The 19437-nt window shown below is 47.8% G+C and overlaps 5 protein-coding genes across 5 annotated transcripts; 4 read left to right on the top strand and 1 right to left on the bottom strand.

The window, feature by feature from the left end:
* The first annotated feature begins 654 nt into the window (after window positions 1-654).
* Window positions 655-3656, top strand: F5891DRAFT_540546 (cytochrome P450). Its single transcript, XM_041372180.1, has 16 exons — window positions 655-726; window positions 781-1292; window positions 1345-1381; window positions 1438-1497; window positions 1560-1572; window positions 1628-1763; window positions 1814-2198; window positions 2250-2305; window positions 2361-2517; window positions 2566-2590; window positions 2646-2660; window positions 2712-2786; window positions 2843-2898; window positions 2958-3073; window positions 3128-3298; window positions 3353-3656. Exons 2-16 carry the CDS (start codon window positions 807-809, stop codon window positions 3404-3406), a joined length of 1842 nt encoding a protein of 613 aa, XP_041222809.1. The 5' UTR covers window positions 655-726; window positions 781-806; the 3' UTR covers window positions 3407-3656.
* Window positions 3657-4347: 691 nt separating this feature from the next.
* On the top strand, window positions 4348-6590 carry F5891DRAFT_540489 (uncharacterized protein). Its single transcript, XM_041372179.1, has 5 exons — window positions 4348-4989; window positions 5048-5206; window positions 5258-5481; window positions 5533-5956; window positions 6013-6590. Exons 1-5 carry the CDS (start codon window positions 4796-4798, stop codon window positions 6452-6454), a joined length of 1443 nt encoding a protein of 480 aa, XP_041222808.1. The 5' UTR covers window positions 4348-4795; the 3' UTR covers window positions 6455-6590.
* A 511-nt stretch (window positions 6591-7101) lies between these two features.
* On the top strand, window positions 7102-8989 carry F5891DRAFT_1243192 (uncharacterized protein; the record flags this gene model as incomplete). The annotated part of the gene is made up of 5 exons (XM_041369762.1): window positions 7102-7295; window positions 7354-7512; window positions 7564-7796; window positions 7839-8262; window positions 8320-8989. 5 exons carry the CDS (start codon window positions 7102-7104, stop codon window positions 8756-8758), a joined length of 1449 nt encoding a protein of 482 aa, XP_041222807.1. The 3' UTR covers window positions 8759-8989.
* F5891DRAFT_1049857 (uncharacterized protein) lies at window positions 8682-10316 on the bottom strand. Its single transcript, XM_041362427.1, has 3 exons — window positions 8967-10316; window positions 8832-8902; window positions 8682-8774 (listed from the first exon to the last, which is right to left on the bottom strand). The coding sequence occupies exon 1, from the start codon at window positions 10218-10220 to the stop codon at window positions 9153-9155; it is 1068 nt and encodes a 355-aa protein (XP_041222806.1). The 5' UTR covers window positions 10221-10316; the 3' UTR covers window positions 8682-8774; window positions 8832-8902; window positions 8967-9152.
* A 2471-nt stretch (window positions 10317-12787) lies between these two features.
* F5891DRAFT_1280178 (uncharacterized protein) lies at window positions 12788-19416 on the top strand. The gene is made up of 28 exons (XM_041370397.1): window positions 12788-13600; window positions 13659-13831; window positions 13883-13933; window positions 13984-14046; window positions 14099-14192; window positions 14242-14536; window positions 14591-14630; window positions 14685-14929; window positions 14984-15105; window positions 15156-15181; window positions 15234-15279; window positions 15333-15704; window positions 15756-16051; window positions 16100-16169; window positions 16226-16294; window positions 16345-16670; window positions 16721-16802; window positions 16851-17243; window positions 17300-17391; window positions 17443-17677; window positions 17731-17939; window positions 17999-18263; window positions 18316-18396; window positions 18450-18464; window positions 18516-18564; window positions 18614-18988; window positions 19052-19113; window positions 19164-19416. The coding sequence occupies exons 1-28, from the start codon at window positions 12941-12943 to the stop codon at window positions 19308-19310; spliced, it is 4953 nt and encodes a 1650-aa protein (XP_041222805.1). The 5' UTR covers window positions 12788-12940; the 3' UTR covers window positions 19311-19416.
* Window positions 19417-19437: the final 21 nt, after the last annotated feature.

Here is a 19437-nt window from a genome sequence, read left to right as displayed (position 1 = left end):
GGTGCTCGGGTATTGTCTTCGGAGCCCGATGATAGAAAGTTTTATAAAAGCCATAAGGTTAGAACAGACGAGCAATGAACTAGTGACCGGTCACAGGATCGGAGTCAGGGGTTGCCTCTGCGATTTCCGCACTCCACATAAGTCGGCATGCCATGGGCCAGTTTCAAGGTGAGCTTGGCAGCGGAAGTTTAGCATAATATTTGTACTAGTAAGCACAATATTTACTAGATATGCAGGCTTACTATGGAAGTATGAGGGAACCCATGAGTTCTAGTGGCGTAGTTGTTTAAATGTGATTCGGATCATGGATGCCCCATCGATGAGACGATGATGATGTAATAGAACCGCCACATGGGACCTGCAGGCAAAAAAAAACTTAGCATAATCATAATTAATATCGTGAGCATAAAATGCAGAATTATGAAAAATTTTAGCAGCGCTGCCATCTAGCACAAATTGGCACTAGTGATGTGTGTGATACTGAAAACCTCCGGTCAGACCAAAATGTTTGTGGGGACGAGTTGCACTAAGAGAAGAGTAAAAGTATAGTTCAACCAATGTGACTGGTCGAGCGAGTTCCGACAATTACCTGATGCTGACTAAGTCCATAAATAGTTTAGTCACGCCCTGAATGACCCCTGTGAAATTGTCACCCGCAGTACTTTTGTTGAAGGCGCTCAAACGGCAGCCACTATAGTGACCATCAATATTAATCATATTATCTGTGTAGGTGGCAATTCAAGGTTTTTTTTTCGTCTGCTTATCTAGGTCACCAACTAGTAACAAACTTCGATTGACTAAATACTATGTCTCGAACTTGGCTTAGCCCTGGCGTAGCCTACCTCACGCGGGGTTTGCTTTCCGTCGTTGTTCCGGCCGCGTCCTCCGTTATTATCGTAGTTCGCCTGGCCTCTCTAAAAGGCGTTCGAATTTCTCCCTGGCTCATATCTGCAGTGGTTTTGGGTGCAGCGCCTCTCGGGTTTGCAGCTTACGTTCTTGCGGATGAGATATCGCAAAAACGAAAGGCCAACCGACTCGGTGCTAGACTTGTTCCTCGTATCCATGGAAAGTTACCTGGAAATCTGGATAAGGTAGTGAAGATGGTCCTGAGGAACGAGAATGAATACCTAGGTACAGCCTTCATTTCATGCATACCATGTTCGTGCTTTACGGAATCATACTTTTGTCTAGGACGACCTATAGAGGACGAGATAAAGGTACTCGGGCCGACCATCAATTTTCGTTTTTTCTGGGAGGACCTCATTTTGACTACGGAGCCACAACACATCAAGGCAAGCTTCAGTGTATATATTAGAAGATATTTTATAATCGAACGCCACCTAGACTATTCTCGCAACTGACTTTGATAACTATGTTAAAGGTATGCACCTCAAGTTAGATGTCATCTGTTGACATGTACCATGTGACTCGATGCAGGTGCCAAATTCAGAGAAGCAGCTGATTCTGTCCTTGGAACGGGCGTATTCAATTCAGATGGTAAGCATGCATTGGCGGACCTTTTATGTTGTGTCCGATTCACCGATTGGTTGTGCCACCAGGTGAAATCTGGAAGTAAGCCATATATTTGAGGATTATCTCCGATGGGGAATCTTAGATGTATCTCTAGGCTTCACCGAACCATGACACGGCCTTTCTTCACTCATGATCGGATAAGTCACTTTGAGATCTTTGACCGTCATGCGGATCATGCTATCACTTTGGCGAAGAAACGTTTCAGAGCGGGCTTGGCAATTGACTTCCAAGTACGGGTTCTTCCAAGCTGGCATTTTGACATCTTTTGATCCCACCACAGGATCTTATATCCAGGTTTACGCTTGACTCTGCCTCAGAGTTCCTATTTGGACACTGTATCGATTCACTTTCTGCTGGACTCCCTTATCCCCATAACGCCATAGAATCCACAAATGCTATTCAAGGAGACAACGCTGCTGCAACCTTCGCATATGCTTTCTCTCAAGCTCAACAAGCAATAAATCGGCGTGTTTCTATCGGGCAGACCTGGCCACTGGTTGAGATTCTTGCTGACAGCACCGAGCAACATATGAAAGTGGTAAACGCGTTTTTAGATCCGATCCTCAAAGACGCTCTGGAGAAGCGTAGCACCGCTGTCGAATTTGACAAAAATGAGTTCGCAGACGATCAAACCCTTGTAGACCATCTCGTAAATCTGACGTCAGGTGAGATAGCATGTTACCAAGGGATTTCTGTTCTTGAAATATCCTTTTCAGACTTCAAAATTATCAAAGATGAGACATTAAATATATTACTGGCCGGAAGAGATACGGTAAGTTCCATTTACTTTTGAATCATCATAGTATGTAACAAAGGATAATTAATAGACGGCCTCAACATTAACATCAGTTATTTATTTGTTGGCAATGCATCCAGAGTTCCTCACTCGGCTCAGGGAAGAAATTATATCGAAGGTTGGGCTAACCCGCAGACCCACTTATGATGATATCAAAGAGATGAAGTATCTCAGAGCTGTCCTCAATGGTGCATATTCTCGTTTCTCATCGCGGGGATGTTGCTCACTTATTTTAGAAACACTACGCCTTTTTCCTGCTGTGTAAGTAGTTGAATCTGATCTCATACGTACCTTGCCTCATACCCCAACCGCCTAGCCCCTTTGATATAAGGTATGTTCTTAGGTTCCTCGAAGATACTAGACTTAAGCCATGAGCTTTCAGAGAAAATATATGTGACACTACATGGATATCCCCCGAAGATGGGAAGAAGCCGCTATTTATCCCAAAGGGGACCATGTATGCATCATATTCAATCATTTAGATCCATTGCGTAATTACTTGAACGATTTTAGGCTTAGCTATTCAGTGCTCCTTATGCACCGGAGAACTGATCTATGGGGACCAGATGGTAAGTCAACTCCATTTGTTTACATATGCGTTCTCGATTCAATCGGACCCGTGCTCTAGCATTGGAGTTCGATCCGGATAGATGGCTTGACGAGCGCGTGAAGAAATACCTGATTCCCAATCCCTTCATTTTCCTGCCATTTAACGCGGGACCCAGAATTTGCTTAGGGCAACAAGTAAGTCGCTCATTTATTCATGCCACAAATTTCATACCCCCATTTCTACTTCAGTTTGCATACAACGAAATGTCGTTCATGGTCATTCGTTTACTGCAAAACTTTTCCGCGATCACACTATCCCCCGAGCCCGCGATGCGCCCACCTGCGTGGTGGGCTGAAAAAGGTGGTCGGCAGGCCATCGAGCAATTCAGGCCGAGAAACCACTTGACACTTTATGCTATGGTAAGTCTTACTCCGAGGCGTTTTGCAGTCGTCTAATCAGGCTCTACCTCGTAGGGTGGTATGTGGGTTAAGATGGAAGCTGTAGATGACGGCGAAGTCATAGACTAAGTATAGTCTTGATGCTGTGGGACAATATTACCAGGTCGTTCATTTTTTTCTTCCATTTTGTTGTTGTTCTTGATTGTAAACATACGCCAATGCGTGACTTTGTTTCAGAGTTACAGGAAACGCTTGACAGGTACTCTCCAGCTGACTTCAGTCTGTGGTGATCGCGAGTCTCACAGATTCCAATCGCTGGTATCTCACTTGTACCGCTATTTTTGCTCTCCATTTTCATGTCGTAATAACAGTAGGCCCTGCGATGAAGCTTGAGGAGCTGTCATCCAACATTTAGGTAAATAACGAAACTCAACAGTTGCTAGCTGCATTCAGTGACAGTGACCTTGCCGCGGTTCCGAATCATCGAAGCCAGTGGCAATGAGAACGTTTTCATACCTTCCTATAGTTGGCCTAGCTTCCGAGTCCGAGACGTCGCGTCAGTGGGTCGAATCACTATGACGTACTGCAAACGATATGCACCATCCAAGTTTGCGTCACAAAACGCGCGATGTCTTCGGTGAGCTTATTTTTACACCGGCAACCTACCTGACTTCTCCAAGTATAACGTGTTACAGTCCTATTTGCATGGAGATCTTGAGCGCCAGTTACTTTATCACGGAAGTTTCAATGGATCATTCATTTATCAGTTTCAGTCGCGCACGTGCCGGGTCATAGTGATTGAATGTCGATATCAACGTACAGCGAAGCTGCTGGCTAGTATATACCAATTGCAGCATAGCCCACATCAAACTAGCTTCTCACAAAGAGAGTCCTCATAGTTACCCAAGTTAGCATCTATGGCAGAGAACTTCTGCCAGTAGGTCTGCATATTCCATTGGAGTGGGTACCCCTCGGGGGTGGTGCAGGCGGTTATTTGCCACTATTTGCGTAGCTTAGTCAGTAGGGTAGAGCCTTCGGGCGTTGCCGTAGATAGCAGGTTGAACCCACAGCTTTCGTATACATTGCTAGCCAGACGAGCTGTCCTGACTTTTGAAGAGACGCATCTGCCCAACTTCATGTCTGACTTCAGTTCCAAGTACTGCCGCAGTTTTGTCACTTTCCGATATGATGAAATACTGCAGTCTGCGCAGTGATAGGATACGTAAGTTATCAGATCCATAGCTGCCGGAGTCCCCGGGACTTTGGCAGACGTGTACATTATAGGCACCACGTCGTGATAACCTGGGTACCTAACACGCGTCGCCGCGGCGTCGGTATGCGCCCTTACTTAACAGTAGCGGAGACTTTGTCAGCTGTTGCTTGACATGTGGTGTTTGGGCGCAGAAATCCCCAAAATGCACGAGCATCACAGGCCCTGTAACTATAGGACAAGGATATAAATGTAAGAATGCATCCAAGCGCGTGCGCCTTTCTGTATTCTGGTTGTCCCGCTCAGAGATGGCTGCAGTTCAACAGACCGATCCCGGCAGCGAACTCGATGTCCTGTTCCCCTCCCCATCTTCCCCGCCGAACGTGCTTTCCCCTCCGCGGCATCCTGGTGCTACCCCAGAAGCAGCTGCAGCTTTGTCCTATGTCTTGAAGGATAACTATACAAAGTACCACATCTTCTTCAACTACAAGCAGTTTCATAAGTGCGTATGTATCTTAACTCGTCCGTGTCTCATGTTACTGATTCGAGCTTCGATGAAGCCATATCACTCATCGCGCGCTGGCACTTTTCGCGATGGGCGCAAGTGGGCCTCTGATCGAAAAGCTCTATAAGCAAGACAGCGCCATTCAGCGCCCAGCAGTCAGGTCTCCCGAGGCTATCACAAAAGAGAACTTTATCGAACATATAGGCGATGAAAAGTGAGTTTAAAATTGACACTTCAACATACCGCTCAATTAATTTCTTGTTAGCTTTTACGCCGCATACAAATCCTTCCTCATCAAGGTTATCGAGAAAAAGAGTCTCAGCGCCACGCTAGAGGAATACATCTTCTCTAAGAAGTACAACTTTATAGAGGGACGAGACGCATCCGCCCAGCCAGTGATGTTGGCGCGCTTCCTTGGAGGTTTTTTACACGCTTTCATCCATGTAGGATACGGCGCGGAATTAGGCATCCCAGGCATGATCGTCGAAGGCGAGGAACGTGACACATCATTGTAAACGAGTCCCTGACAGACACCTAAAGGTCTTGCATTGACCAGCGTGCATGGGCATAATTTCTTACCATCGGATCTCTTCGAACACAGCGATACGACTGCAGTAGAAGAGTCCACAACTCAACTTGCCTCGCTTTCCCTTAATACAAAGGCACCTACTGCGCCCTCTCCAGTCGCACAACCGCCAAAAAACCATGCATTCTCCATTCTTGCAAAGATCATGCAAGATCCGAAATTCACGCCGAAGGAGATCAAAAAGCATTTTAGAAATTTTGATGGCCTGATGTCCGAGCACGGCGATACTGTATGGGACTACGCTAAACAATGGACGATCGACCCGTCGCAGCCAGGCGAAATCGGACGTAAGATGGAAGAATGTATCTGGACAAGCAGTATCCTCTACACCCTTGGAGGATGGAACAAAGATGGAAGCTTCACAGCAGACTTCATCTAGTGAGTGACGTAAATCTGTCATTTGCGAAACAATATTGATTTTTGGGGTGCTCCAGCATGCATTGCGTCACCTCAAGTCTCTTCCTTCCATCCTTGTTGGCTTACCTGCCAACAGACTCGCAAGTTCTGTTACTTCGTGGATACTTTGCGACGATTCTTGGGTTGTATATCACACGCGGCTTCCCTAGACTGGACATTCAAGGTTTCCTCAGCGCCACCTCACATCTTCCGTCAGAAAACAAGGTCGATAATTCATTCCTCGACATCGTTGAGTCCGGGATAATGCACCCAAACGACCATGTGTCAAAGATTCAGCGCGCCTTTGCACATTTCTCTTCACTCTATGGCACACGGCCCAAGGGCTACTTCAAGGATACGGAACTGGAGGGTGCAGAGGCGCTGGATGGATCGTTCTTCCTTTTAGGCGCGAGATTGACTGACGAGTATATGAGGGAAGGGACGTTCTGGAGTCTAGAGGGGTTTCCTGCGAGGGATTAGGAATGAACGAGGGATTTGAAATGTATGTGATACAAACACCGCTGAACCGATGACTGTAATTTTATGTGCTTTTTCTTTAAACCCATCAAATGTGTTAATCGTCTGATGTCACCCAAGACATGGCGTATCATATTCATTCACAAAGCCACGCAGCACGTGGATCTAAAAGTGGGTAATGATTGTGTGAGAAGTGTAGCTGAGTCGTAGGCATCTGTTAGGCATCTGTCTTCGTTTAAATAAACTTTATTGAGTTGCCAAAGGAAATCAAGCGACTCCAAGCGACTCGATGTTTTCCTGGTGGACTCGTAGAATAACTGCTTGACGTCTAGTTGCACTTGCGTATCAGTACCTCTTGTCGTTTGGAGCAGCCACCCTGCCGGGATCATTGTTCCCACGCCCATAGTCTTGCTAACTCGACCTCTGGAGCTCGACTTTCCTTCATTTGACTACAGTTGCTCTTGTATTGAAAGAGGAACTATCGCTATGCTGCAGAAGGGACCTCTTGTCGGCGATTTGCCAGCGGATAGCAATGATGTCAGTGGCCCTAATCTGTCACTACTACATACTACATACTAGGACAGGGATATAAATGTAAGGGTGCAACCAAGCACATACTCATTTCTGTATCCTGGTCATCCCGCTCAAAGATGGCTGCAGTTCAACAGACCGATCCCGGCAGCGAACTCGATGCCCTGTTCCCCTCCCCATCTTCCCCGCCAAACGTACTTTCCCCTCCCCGGTATCCTGGTGCTTCCCCAGAAGCAACTGTAGCTCTATTAGGTGTCTTGAAGGATAACTACACAAAGTACCACATTTTCTTCAACTACCAGCAGTTTCATAAGTGCGTATGTATCTCAACTGATCCGTGTCTCATGTTACTGATTCGAGCGTCGATGAAGCCATGTCACTCATCGTGCGCTGGCACTTTTCGCGATGGGCGCAAGTGGGCCTCTGATCGAAGAGTTATATAAGCAAGACAGCGCCATTCAGCGCCCAGCCGTTAGGTCTCCCGAGGCTATCACAGAAGAGAACTTTATTGAACATATGGGTGATGAAAAGTGAGTTTAAAATTGACGCTGCAACGCACCGCCCAATTGATTTCTTGTTAGCTTTTACGCCGCGTACACATCCTTCTTCATCAAGATTATCGATGAAAAGACCCTCAGTGCCATGCTAGAGGAATACATCTTCTCTAAGAAGTACAACTTTATAGAGGGACGAGACGCATCCGCCCAGCCAGTGATGTTGGCGCGCTTCCTTGGAGGTTTTTTACACGCTTTCATCCATGTAGGATACGGCGCGGAATTAGGCATCCCAGGCATGATCGTCGAAGGCGAGGAACGTGACACATCATTGTAGATGAGTCCCTGACAGACACCTAAAGGTCTTGCATTGACCAGCGTGCATGGGCATAATTTCTTACCATCGGATCTCTTCGAGCATAGCGGCACGACCGCAGTGGAAGAGCCTACAACTCGGCTTGCCTCGCTTGTCCTTAATACAAAGGCATCTACTGCGCCCTCTCCAGTCGCACAACCGCCAAAAAGCCATGCATTCTCCATTCTTGCGAAGATCATGCAAGATCCGAAATTCACACCGAAGGTGATCAAAAAGCATTTCAGAAATTTTGATGGTTTGATGTCCGAGCACGGCGATACTGTATGGGACTACGCTAAACAATGGACGATCGACCCGTCGCAGCCAGGCGAAATCGAACGTAAGATGGAAGAATGTATTTGGATAAGCAGTATCCTCTACACCATTGGAGGATGGAACAAAGATGGAAGCTTCACAGCAGACTTCGTCTGGTGAGTGACGTAAATCTGCCATCTGCGAAACAATATTGATTTTTTGGGGTGCCCTAGCATGCATTTAGTCACCTCGAGTCTCTTCCTTCCATCCTTGTTGGCTTACCTGACGATAGACTCGCAGGTTCTTCTACTCCGTGGATACTTTGCGACGATTCTTGGGTTGTATATCACACGCGGCTTCCCTAGACTGGACATTCAAGGTTTCCTCAGCGCCACCTCACATCTTCCGTCAGAAAACAAGGTCGATAATTCATTCCTCGACATCGTTGAGTCCGGGATAATGCACCCAAACGACCATGTGTCAAAGATTCAGCGCGCCTTTGCACATTTCTCTTCACTCTATGGCACACGGCCCAAGGGCTACTTCAAGGATACGGAACTGGAGGGCGCAGAGGCGCTGGATGGATCGCTCTTCCTTTTAGGCGCGAGATTGACTGACGAGTATATGAGGTACGGGACGTTCTGGAGCCTAGATGGGTTTCTTGCGGAATGAACGAGGGATTTGAAATGTATGTGACACAAACGCCGTTGAACCAATGACTGTAATTTTATTTGCTTCATCGAAGGTCTTTCGTAGGCGTCCTGTTGTGTTGAGATACCGAGTGAGATGTGGTACTGCTTCTGCTTCGGATAGAAGGTAAGACAATGAGGATGCTTTCCGGCCTAAGGCGTTGACGAGGATGTGTCTCTCTCCACGGTAGCGTGGGCAGTCTAACAGGTAGTGCGCAACTGTCTCATTAGTTCCTGGGCAATATTGGCAGCACGGCGTTGGATGTTCAGGGACTTACATCTCGAATTAAATCAAGAATGCCCCCGAAATAGGTTATCTTAGCTGACGTTGTGTTTGACTAGCGGGTCAGCATCTCTGTGAATGAATTCTCAGTTATCTACAGTATCAAACTGTTAATGGCATAGTGGCCAAGTCTTCTAGGTTCATTGACCCACTCAGCACCTCCATCCCCACCACCTATGTAGAGCGACCGACCGGTCAGGTGGTTTTGGGTCGACATGTGCATGGGCCGACCATCTCCCCAAAATCTGAAGCCACAGCAACAAGTCTCACGGTTGTACACCTTCTGACCTTCGTCGAGCTCAGAACGACGCATCGTCCCAAACTCAGGTCTTCGAGCAACCAACGCTTGAAATGCCAACAGTTTGTCGCCCGAAAGCGATTTCCCAGAGCTAGCGGTTACCTGGGTACTGCACACAGAGTGTGGTGTTGACGAGCGCGGGGGACTTTCAACCGGAAGAGCTACCTCAGCAGCCCTGGGTGTGCTACCCGTTTCCGGAACCGTTTCCACGACCGCTTTCTTGCAGGTGTGATACTTCAACTGTTTCTGACCACGGAAGGTGACCGAACATGCTTGGCACGTCCGGGTGGCTATAGAATCCCGTTTTGCAAGCTCCTCCTTAGAAGCCGGGTTCTTAGACTCTTTCCTTACCCGCTCACGCTTAGCAGCCCGTTTCCGTTTCACTGCAAGGCGCCTCTTTTCCTGTTGTGCCCTCTGATCGAGGACCCTTCCACTTTGCAGCTTCAGGAACGAAGACGAATCTTCGCCAGACAGTACTTCAAGGAGAAATACAAAAAGTGTTCGCTTTACCATAGGAATAAGCGAAGGGCGGTGAACACCGCCGAGAATAAGAGAAGTGGCAACTGAAACATATTTATGATGTTCAGCGACTCGCAGCGTAATCCAGTTGAGGCAGCCAGCCTCATCCTTCGTAGCCATGGTCACACAGGACCACAAGGTCTCACGCTCAACATAAAACCTCGATCTCAAAATATTGAGCATGTCGAAACAACTCGGTTCGGGGAGGGAGTCGGGAGTCTTAGTGTCCTTGACTTGCCTGGGGTTACCACGCGGCAAACTGTGATCGTCCGAAGACGACACCCCTTCGTTAGAACAAGAGATAACCGGCTGTTCGGGCCGATTAGGAGTCAAGAGAGAAGACATGGTGGAAAAAGATGAAGAGAAAGAAGTGAGAAACGGAAAAATAGCTACAGAACACTTATGTGGTAGGGTACCATGAAAAACAAGAGCTGATGCCCGGCACGCTACTGATGAATTGATACACTGAACTGAGTGTACATGGATCCGATCATGTACTCAAGTCACGTCAGGGTGATGTGAACGTGTTGATGAACTTCCTAGGAGATTGTTGAATGATGATCATTACCGCATCTACATCTTAGTGAGCAAAATCCCTTATTCACAACGCCTGCTATGAATGCTGTTTATTTTATCACTGTATATATTAATCAAGCATGGTGCCTTCCCATCGGCGTATGGTACGAATCTTGTCTGAATGTATTGTACTTCGATATCTCGTCACTGTCAACGTTTCACAGCTGGACATCGCGGAGTTCGCCTTTCGAGGTAACGTCGTTGATTTAACTCGGCATCCTGACTTGACGGCATATTAGCACAGCGATTAGTATGATTATTGTCTGGCGATAACTGTACTTCGATATCTCGTTACTGTCAACGTTGCACAGTTGGACATGATGCGCCGTGTTTGCCTTTCGAGGTGACATCGATATCGTTGATTTAACTCGAATTCGTGACTTGACGGCATAGGAGTTCTAGTGAGACAACGCCGCTTTGCAGACACGTGCAGCGGCGGATCAGATCAGTGGCGCGGATACTAGTAGAACATGGTGTCAGATTCCCTGACGATTTTTAGTGCAGTTTCAGGTCGACTGTTGCTAAGTCAGGCCAACTATGAGTTTGCCGTGACGTTGGGCGAAGAATATGGAATTTTTTTGACAGTATAAGCTCCGCAAGGACGTGGATATAGGCGCTCGATGTTGCTCACCTTTGGGTCTTCAATATATGGAGGGTCAATGTTTGTTCCGTCCATGTCACAGGACGTGAAAGTGGAAGAGGTCTTTTGAGAGTGAGCCTGCTGGACTTATACTGGAAGTTGCGCCACTGAACGGGTGGGCAAAATGTCGAAACAGATGTTGGCCTATACCGGAAATCAAGATGCAGAAAGTTTGTCTTTCTGCCACAAATGGCTACTTCAGGAGCTACACTGTCCAGGTTCCGGCCGGGGCGATGGATGCAGGTCCCGGCTGCAAACCATGATTGCTGGGTACTACCCGCATCGGGAAGACGATGACGATCTGGTGGGACTGAAGTTTGCGACTGTGTGTGCAATCGAATGATAAATATGTCATGTTGTGCTAGATGCTGGAACGACCACCGTTGGGGAAGGTTTTGTAGTGTATGCTTGGAACTGATGGTTTCTTATCTCAGATAGTAAGATCATCTGATCAGATACCTCGGTGAATCGGAAGGGTCAAGATGTAATGGGATAGCATACTTGGTAGGCGATGGTGCTGATACATAATACTCACTAGAAGGATCCTATCTGCTCATTCTGATCAGTGGCGAGTGGAACATGCAGCACGTTGAAGGCAAGTTGATAGTATTTTTGTTTGGGACGAAAAAGGCCTTTAGCAGCTTGATGTAGCATGTGCATCAGGGACGAATATTTGGACAAAGATCGTTTGTCGTGCAAATAGGAAATTCCCACGGCGTGGCACGCGCAACTTTGAACCCGTTTGCCCAGCATCTCGACGCAAACACTCGCTTTCAGGAACGCCTCCCCCATGCTATGGTATTGAATATTGGAGAGTTGTATGGGATTCATGTGGAGACAAGAATTCGGTATGCTCCGAACCTTCCGTCCTTCTATTTGAATTTGAACATTAACCCCGTCAGCTTCGTCGACTTCTGTTTTCCACTGGTTTTGTCATAAGCCATATATTCTCTTCCCGTCCAGTAGAGTGCGATGTTCCTTTGGGAAGTACCGTGCTGTGTTGTACGCGTCCTTGCTTGTCCCCCACATTCAGTTGCGCATGTGCCCTCAGAATACCCCACATATGTTCATTACCCGCAATTACATCTGTTCTAATTTGCTTCTCTTCAAAGCTTCTTTTGTTCTCGGCCGTCACGAGCTATTGTCAAACATCTCCGCGTTTATAGTTCGCGCAATACGCGATTTGCAGGATGCGCTTCGTTTGATAGCGACTCGGTTGTAGTGCCGATCACTTAAGGGGAGTGGAAGATTGCGACAGCTGATGAAACAATGGCGGGCAAAGTTCCTTGAAAATGACAGAGTTCCCAAGGGTGGAAACAGAGCCTGGGAGTGGAGAACAGGCGCGTCAGGGGTGCTGCGATGATGGGTGTTCGAGATAAAAATATATATTTGCCGGGGCACTTGTGTCGTATATGCACTGTCAAAGGACCACCGGCAATCTGTGCGAAAAGATTGTCAGATTCATTCTTGCCGCATCTTGCGTGCTGAGATACTAATATCAGTACTCGACGCAGCCTGTCCCCGCTACGCGCGGCAATTTTGCGTGCCCGGTGATACTAGTAAGTTTGCTCTGTCCGCGGCAATCTTGCGCAGTATCAGTATCAGCGCTGATACTGCGCACCGTTGCATATGACTACTTACGTATTATATCATTATTGGCCCCGTTTATGTAATGGCAATGAGTTGTTCCAATAAGCGTTGACCGAATAGTTGAACAAGCGTACGTTCAACGTGTTCCTTACCGTTACTCTAGGATTCAACAGGTTCACTCACCACTGTCCACCACATCTACCACTACCACTTCAGAAAGTGCACGGGATAGCCTGTCCCAAAGCTTCTCTGGAGACCAATGGTGATTCAATTATGCCCAGGCATCAATGAACCTGATTTATCAGATGCCTGCGTACGCACCTCCCTTGCGGCGATTGTACCCGCTGCGCTCGTCTTAGCCTTGTGTCTCTTCACCATACCCCGCATTCCTGCATTCGCTCGTCCACTTGCTACCGCTATTAAATCCCCCTTTCGCAGTTTCTTGACCTTGCGCGAGGCCGAAGCTCTAGATAATCAAGGGGAAAAAACAGATGACCTTGTCATCGACAATACCGTTCCTTTATGGCGCACCGTACTACTCTCATTTGTCGCTTTGGTCGAGGCCCTCGTTTGGTCTGCTGCCGGTGCATACAGCATCATCATGAATAAGGCTTATATTTGGCCAGGTATCGCTCAACTTCTCATTGCTGCCACTTGGATATATGCCTCCTGCAAGCCTGTCTTCTGGCCCAAACCGACTATCCACTTTGATCTCTTCTCCCTATTTGTGCTACACTTCGTCTTTGGCATCATCCTGTTCGGTGGTACTTTGTACGAGTATGAGGTTTTCGGTGTCCCATTGCCTCAGCTCCCATTCTTGGGCCTCGTTTCCAATCTCATCGCTATTCTGGTGCTCCTGACCATCGTAGGAAATATGCCCTTTGAGCTGCCAAGCAACCGTATCAAGAAGGAAGATATTGTAGGCCGCCATCTTTTTAATTATTGCCCACTTGCTTATCTCCTTACCCGCGTCATAGTATGTCAAGTACTCTCCTGAAGATTATGCCACTATGTGGGAGTGGATAACGTTCTCATGGGTCTACCCACTTATCACTCGTGGTTCGAACATGACCATGAGCGAGGATGACGTTTGGAAACTTAGTCCCACCCAGCAATCCCGCCCAGTGTTCATCAAGTTCAGCACCATCATGTGCGTATATATCATGCTACGAGATGACCACTCGTTGATGTTGAATGTCAGTCACTCTTCTCTCCTTCGCCGTCTGTGGGCTGCCAACTCGCAAGATCTTTTGTGAGCCTCTGTCCTCTTTCACTGAAAATTTCACTCAACGCTCGAGTCAGACTGGATTTCTTGCTGACTTATGTCAGCGTCATATTCGCCTACGCTTCGCCATTCCTTTTAAAGTGAGTACTGCTTCTTATTGTATTAATTGCTACTGAGCTCAACGATTTCCAGGCGTATCCTTGATGCTATCCAGGAATCTTCCGCAGAGGACCGATTCCAAGCATACATCTATGCTTTCTTGGCCTTCCTGTGCACGTTGCTAAAGGTATGTATCTAGGTCTTTTATTCGGGAGCTCTCATTTACGTCCCATCAGGCAGAAGCTGATGTCCAACACCTGTGGTTCGGACGGCGAGCGGCGACAAGGATGCGTGTAGAGCTGATGGCTGCCATCTATGACAAAGCTCTCAAGCGTCAGGACTACTCAGGCATCATTGACAAGGACAAAGCCAAGGAGGCTGCCGACAAAAAAGCGGGAATCAAGCCTGTTGAGAATGCGACCTCGGATGACCCCAAGGCTGGCGCGGATGTTGGAAAGATTGTCAATCTGATGGCTGTAGATGCAAACAGGATTGCCATGATGGTATCTGGCGCATATTTTATCTATGGAGGTCAGCTACGTTTGTCCTCCCTTGTCTGGTAATTGATCTCATCGCTATTGATAGCTCCGTTCGAGATTATCATTGCAACGACCTTCCTCTACAAGTAAGGAAGTCCACTCGTGTCAATCAGTTGAAGCATCTCACCATCTATTTACAGTCTTCTCGGTCTATCTGCATTTGCGGGCTTTGTCGTTCTCCTCGCTGGCTGGCCCCTGAACAGCTTTGTCACTAAACGCAGCGTCCGTATTCACAAGGGTGTCTCTGCTTCGCGAGACAAACGCATGGCTGTCCTTAACGAGCTCATCGGAGCTGTCAAATTCATCAAGTTCTTCGCGTGGGAAGACCGCTGGATTCAACGGGCTATGGATGCACGAGGAGTGGAGATGAATTGGATGGTGAAGGGTAAGTAGCTGCACCGTCATTTTTTGGAAATCGGCTAACGCGCCATTTCACTAGCTCGGATCAACTCAGTGATGTTCTCCCTGATTTGGACCTCTGCTCCTATTTTGGTGTCGCTCATATCATTCTTCACTTTCGTGTACCAAGGCAACCAGCTGACTGTGTCGGTTGCTTTCACGGTGAGTCCGATGACTGGAAATAAGATGAGATTGCTGATGCAGTTTTTCAGTCTATCGCGTTGTTCAGCATGATTCGGTAAGTAGTTAATGATACATTTATCTCGTTCTCTGGCTTATGCGGGCATCAGTCAGCCGTTGAATGTTATCCCAGCTTGGATTGTTCAAATACTACAGGTATGATAGCATCATTCATTTTTAGAGCGTTGTATCTGATGACGGGCTTTCAGACTGGCGTTGCGTTAAAACGTATCGAGAAGTACCTCGAAGAGGACGAAGTCGATGATCAGGTGTCTTCCATCAAGAGGGCTCGCGCACCCTATAGCGATGAAGAGGATGATACCCTTTCGATTGAGAATGGATTCTTCAAGTGGAACGAAGTTCCCGAGCAACCTGAGGAAAATACAAAAAGCAAGGGCAAAAGCCACTCTCGTGCTAGTTCGAGTGACGAAACTGCGACTGCTGTCGATTCCGAGGCCGGGTCCATCCGTTCGTCGCCCGAAGATCATAGATTCGAGCTCAAGGATATTTCGGTACGGTTTCCCGAGGGCGAGCTGTCTGTGATTACTGGACCGACGGCGAGTGGCAAAACTGCTTTGCTCGTGAGTAAAGTTCCTTCCATTGAATCTAAATTTTACACGACGCTTTGTTAGATGGCACTGCTGGGCGAGATGACTACCATCAGCGGCAAACTGACTATCTCGAAAAATACGTCGAAGATCGACAAGAATGGACTTATGCACTCAATCTCATATGCCGCTCAATCACCATGGCTGCGCCACCAGTCCATCAAAGACAACATTCTATTTGGGCAACCTTTTGACGAGGAGAGGTATAACGATGTTGTCGAGTGCTGTGCGCTGCAGCCGGACTTGAATATCTTGGAGGATGGAGACGATACTGAGATTGGCTCTAGGGGGGTCAGCTTGTCAGGTGGCCAAAAGGCTCGGTGAGGCATGGGTTTTAGATCTTTGTTCGGGATGCTCATGGTATTCAGTGTTGCACTTGCTCGCGCCGTGTATGCTCGCACCAAGTATGTCCTGTTGGATGATCCATTAAGTGCTGTGGTGAGTGTTACTATCTATCTGTTCATATGCTACCCTCGTGCTTATGTTACGAATAGGACAGTCACACTGCGCGGTTCTTGTACGATAGACTCTTCCGCGGACCGTTGATGGCGAACCGTACGGTGGTATGTCTGTCATTCACGATGATACAACCCGGTGTTAAATCCGTTCACAGATCTTAGTCACTCACCACGTGGAGCTCGTGCTCCCTGGCACTCATTACCTCGTCCGCATACTGGATGGTCGCATCGATGCCCAGGGCACTGTCAAGGATCTCCGTGCGCAGGGCGTTCTGGACCACATTGCGCAGGACTCCACTGCAGAAGCCAAAGAAGAGGAATCTGTCGCAGCCTTTGAGGTCCCTGTTGAAGCGCAGGAGGACAGCGATGGGGCAGACACGCCTGTGGAATCAAAGAAAAAGCCTAGAAAGCTTGTCAAGGACGAACACCGGGAGGCTGGAGGCGTCAAGTGGGCAATCTACAATGCGTACTTGAAAGCATCGTAAGGGTCTCGTTACATTTCAGGTGTTGCGTAGGCTGACTACGGGGCAGGTCGTACTGGACATGGTTTATGCTTGGGTTACTCATCGTTTGTTCGCAGAGCTTAGGTGTGATTGAGAAGCTCTGGGTTCGGGTTAGTCGATACTCTCTTCTTCATTATTGGTACTTTATGCTGTTATAGGAATGGGGTCAAGCATACGGCGATGGCACCGAGCCAGCTCCGTACTTCATGCCGTCCTCTGTATTGACCGAGAATGAGGTGCTGATGAACGGCTACATGTCCTACCATGACTATCAACACTACTCGAACAGCTACTTCCATGTGAACACTACTGGCTTCGGCCCCATCACGTTGCCTGACGTTCATGAACATCCACTATACTACGTTGGTATTTATGGGCTGATCGGCTTCGCCACCGCGGCAGTGGGCATCTTGTCGATCTCTATTCAGTACACCGGAGCGTTGAAAGCGTCAAGATCTATTTTCCGCAAGCTCTTGACGGGTGTCGTGCGCGCCACGATGCGCTGGCATGATGTCACCCCGGCTGGTCGCATGCTCAATAGATTCGGAAAGGTGGGATTAAAAGCACTGTAGTTTTGGATCGTCAACTCACACGTAGTGGTCTCTAGGATATTGAAACTATCGACACTAATCTCGCGAGCTCGCTATCAGCTGTCAACTCTTCATTGGCGACGTTTGCGGCTGCGATTTTCACCGTCGTGTAAGTCACTGCTTATATCTCGACAAGTCATATACTCATACAACCCCCTAGTATTTTCTTCCCGATTTTCCTTATCCCTGCTGTGATCATAGGTTTCTTCTACCGCCTATTAGCTCTTGGGTATCTGAAGACTGGCAGAGATCTTCGTCGTATGGAGTCTAATTCTCGGTCGCCTATCTTCTCTGGCTTTGGCGAGTTACTTGAGGGTATTGTTACGGTTCGGGCCTTCTCTGCTGAAGAGCGCTTTTTGGATGACCTGCACGATAAGATCGACGTTACTACTAAGGTAGACTCGAATTTGATTTTACTGTACGATGGCATTGACGGTTGTTATGACAGATGTGGTACAATTTCTGGATGACGAATCGATGGCTCTTGTTGAACTTTGATGCGCTCGGTGGGTTGGCTGTGTTGGCCACTACTCTCCTTGCGCTATCGGGCTATGTCTCAGCTGGTACCGCGGGTTTGTGTATCACGAGTGCTATGACCTTTACTACCAGTGTCTATTGGGCCTGTCGGTTCTGGACTGCACTTGAGCTTGATCTAAAGTATGTGGATATGATGTATGATGTTCTTATACTCATGTGCATCCGTCTCGCCCTTTCAGCTCCGTCGAGCGTGTTGTAGAATACCTCGATTTGCCCCAAGAACCTCCTGCGATCATCGAGTTTAGTCGTCCTCCTGCTTATTGGCCTTCTAGCTCGACGAAGGAAGGGTTGCTAACCGTCGAGGACCTGGTCATCAAATACTCCCCTGAGCTCCCTCCCGTCTTGCATAACGTTTCCTTTACTCTGAATGCGAAAGAGCGAATTGGGCTTTTGGGACGCACAGGTAGTGGAAAGTCGACTTTGGCGATGAGTATTCTTCGTTTTGTAGGTGATGCTTGATAAAGGACGGATTATGTTTGCTGAGATGATGTGTTAGGTCGATCCTGTCAGTGGTCGCATCTTGATCGATGGGATTGATATCTCTACGATTGGTGTCCATGACCTTCGCTCTCGTTTGGTGAGTTTCTAATATATTACTTGTGTGTACCCTGTTGCTAACTTGTATGTCAGACTTTCATTCCCCAGGTGAGTCTGTATTGTGGTGCCGTGCCTCGCATGAGATTGATCTAATGGCAGGATGCGACTCTGTTCTCGGGCACATTGAGAGATAACCTTGATCCGTTCGGTGAGTTGACATTTCTGCTTGTGGTACATAGATGCCGAACCCCTTTCAGGTGAACACGAAGATAGCGAATGTCTGGACGTGCTGTATCGCGTGCAAATGCTCAGTCAAAGTGCTTACCAATCTCAACATACCTCCCGCGCACCATCTCGTGCGTCCACGCCTGACGATGTCGCCTCTTCTGTTGCATCGACGGCTATCACTGACGTGGAGTCGAAGACGACCGTCACGCTCGATACCCAGGTGTCCGCAGGTGGCACAAACTTCTCGCAGGGTCAACGGCAGCTCATCGCGATGGCGCGCGCGCTGCTCAGGCGAAGCTCGATTATTGTGCTTGATGAGGCAACAAGTAGCATTGATTTTAGCACCGACGCCAAAATTCAGGCGACGATAAGGGAGGAGTTCACGGATTCCTTATTACTCACGGGTTAGTGATCTACTTTGGGAGACTAGCTGACATTTGCTGATGTGTATATTTATGGTTTCTTAGTCGCGCACAGATTACGCACCGTGATTGATTACGACCGTCTTATTGTGCTTGATGCAGGAGTGGTGCGTGTTCTAATAGATTATGCGGACTCACGCTCATGTGCGACTACCAGGTTGCGGAGTTCGACACACCTTTGAATTTGATCCAGAAGGAGGATGGCATTTTCAGGACGATGTGCCTCAAGAGTGGCACGTTCACTGAGCTTGAAGCGGCTGCCAAGGCCAAGGCTGAACGAGATGTAGCCAAGGCTAGCGGATAATCGAGTACTTGACTGAGTGACTTATGAGTTGACTTATTCTGTATCAAACGTGATTATATCTAAAGTGGTCCTATGATCACGATGAAATTGATGCCATCACATTGTCAGTCGCTTATGTAAGATTATT

This window comes from Suillus fuscotomentosus (assembly GCF_016647785.1).
Source record: "Suillus fuscotomentosus strain FC203 chromosome Unknown F5891scaffold_48, whole genome shotgun sequence".
Taxonomy (NCBI): Eukaryota; Fungi; Basidiomycota; class Agaricomycetes; order Boletales; family Suillaceae; genus Suillus; species Suillus fuscotomentosus.
This window is presented reverse-complemented; position numbering and strand designations above follow the sequence as displayed.

Coding starts and splice junctions, on each gene's coding strand:
- F5891DRAFT_540546 (XM_041372180.1), top strand. CDS start 807: ATGTCTCGAACTTGGCTTAGCCCTGGCGTAGCCTACCTCACGCGGGGT. Junction 1,382..1,437: donor CTTTGATAACTATGTTAAAG/GTATGCACCTCA, acceptor GACTCGATGCAG/GTGCCAAATTCAGAGAAGCA. Junction 2,899..2,957: donor TGATCTATGGGGACCAGATG/GTAAGTCAACTC, acceptor CCCGTGCTCTAG/CATTGGAGTTCGATCCGGAT.
- F5891DRAFT_540489 (XM_041372179.1), top strand. CDS start 4,796: ATGGCTGCAGTTCAACAGACCGATCCCGGCAGCGAACTCGATGTCCTG. Junction 4,990..5,047: donor AACTACAAGCAGTTTCATAA/GTGCGTATGTAT, acceptor GCTTCGATGAAG/CCATATCACTCATCGCGCGC. Junction 5,207..5,257: donor GAACATATAGGCGATGAAAA/GTGAGTTTAAAA, acceptor ATTTCTTGTTAG/CTTTTACGCCGCATACAAAT.
- F5891DRAFT_1049857 (XM_041362427.1), bottom strand. CDS start 10,220: ATGTCTTCTCTCTTGACTCCTAATCGGCCCGAACAGCCGGTTATCTCT.
- F5891DRAFT_1280178 (XM_041370397.1), top strand. CDS start 12,941: ATGGTGATTCAATTATGCCCAGGCATCAATGAACCTGATTTATCAGAT. Junction 16,671..16,720: donor AATGCGTACTTGAAAGCATC/GTAAGGGTCTCG, acceptor ACTACGGGGCAG/GTCGTACTGGACATGGTTTA. Junction 17,392..17,442: donor GCTGCGATTTTCACCGTCGT/GTAAGTCACTGC, acceptor ACAACCCCCTAG/TATTTTCTTCCCGATTTTCC.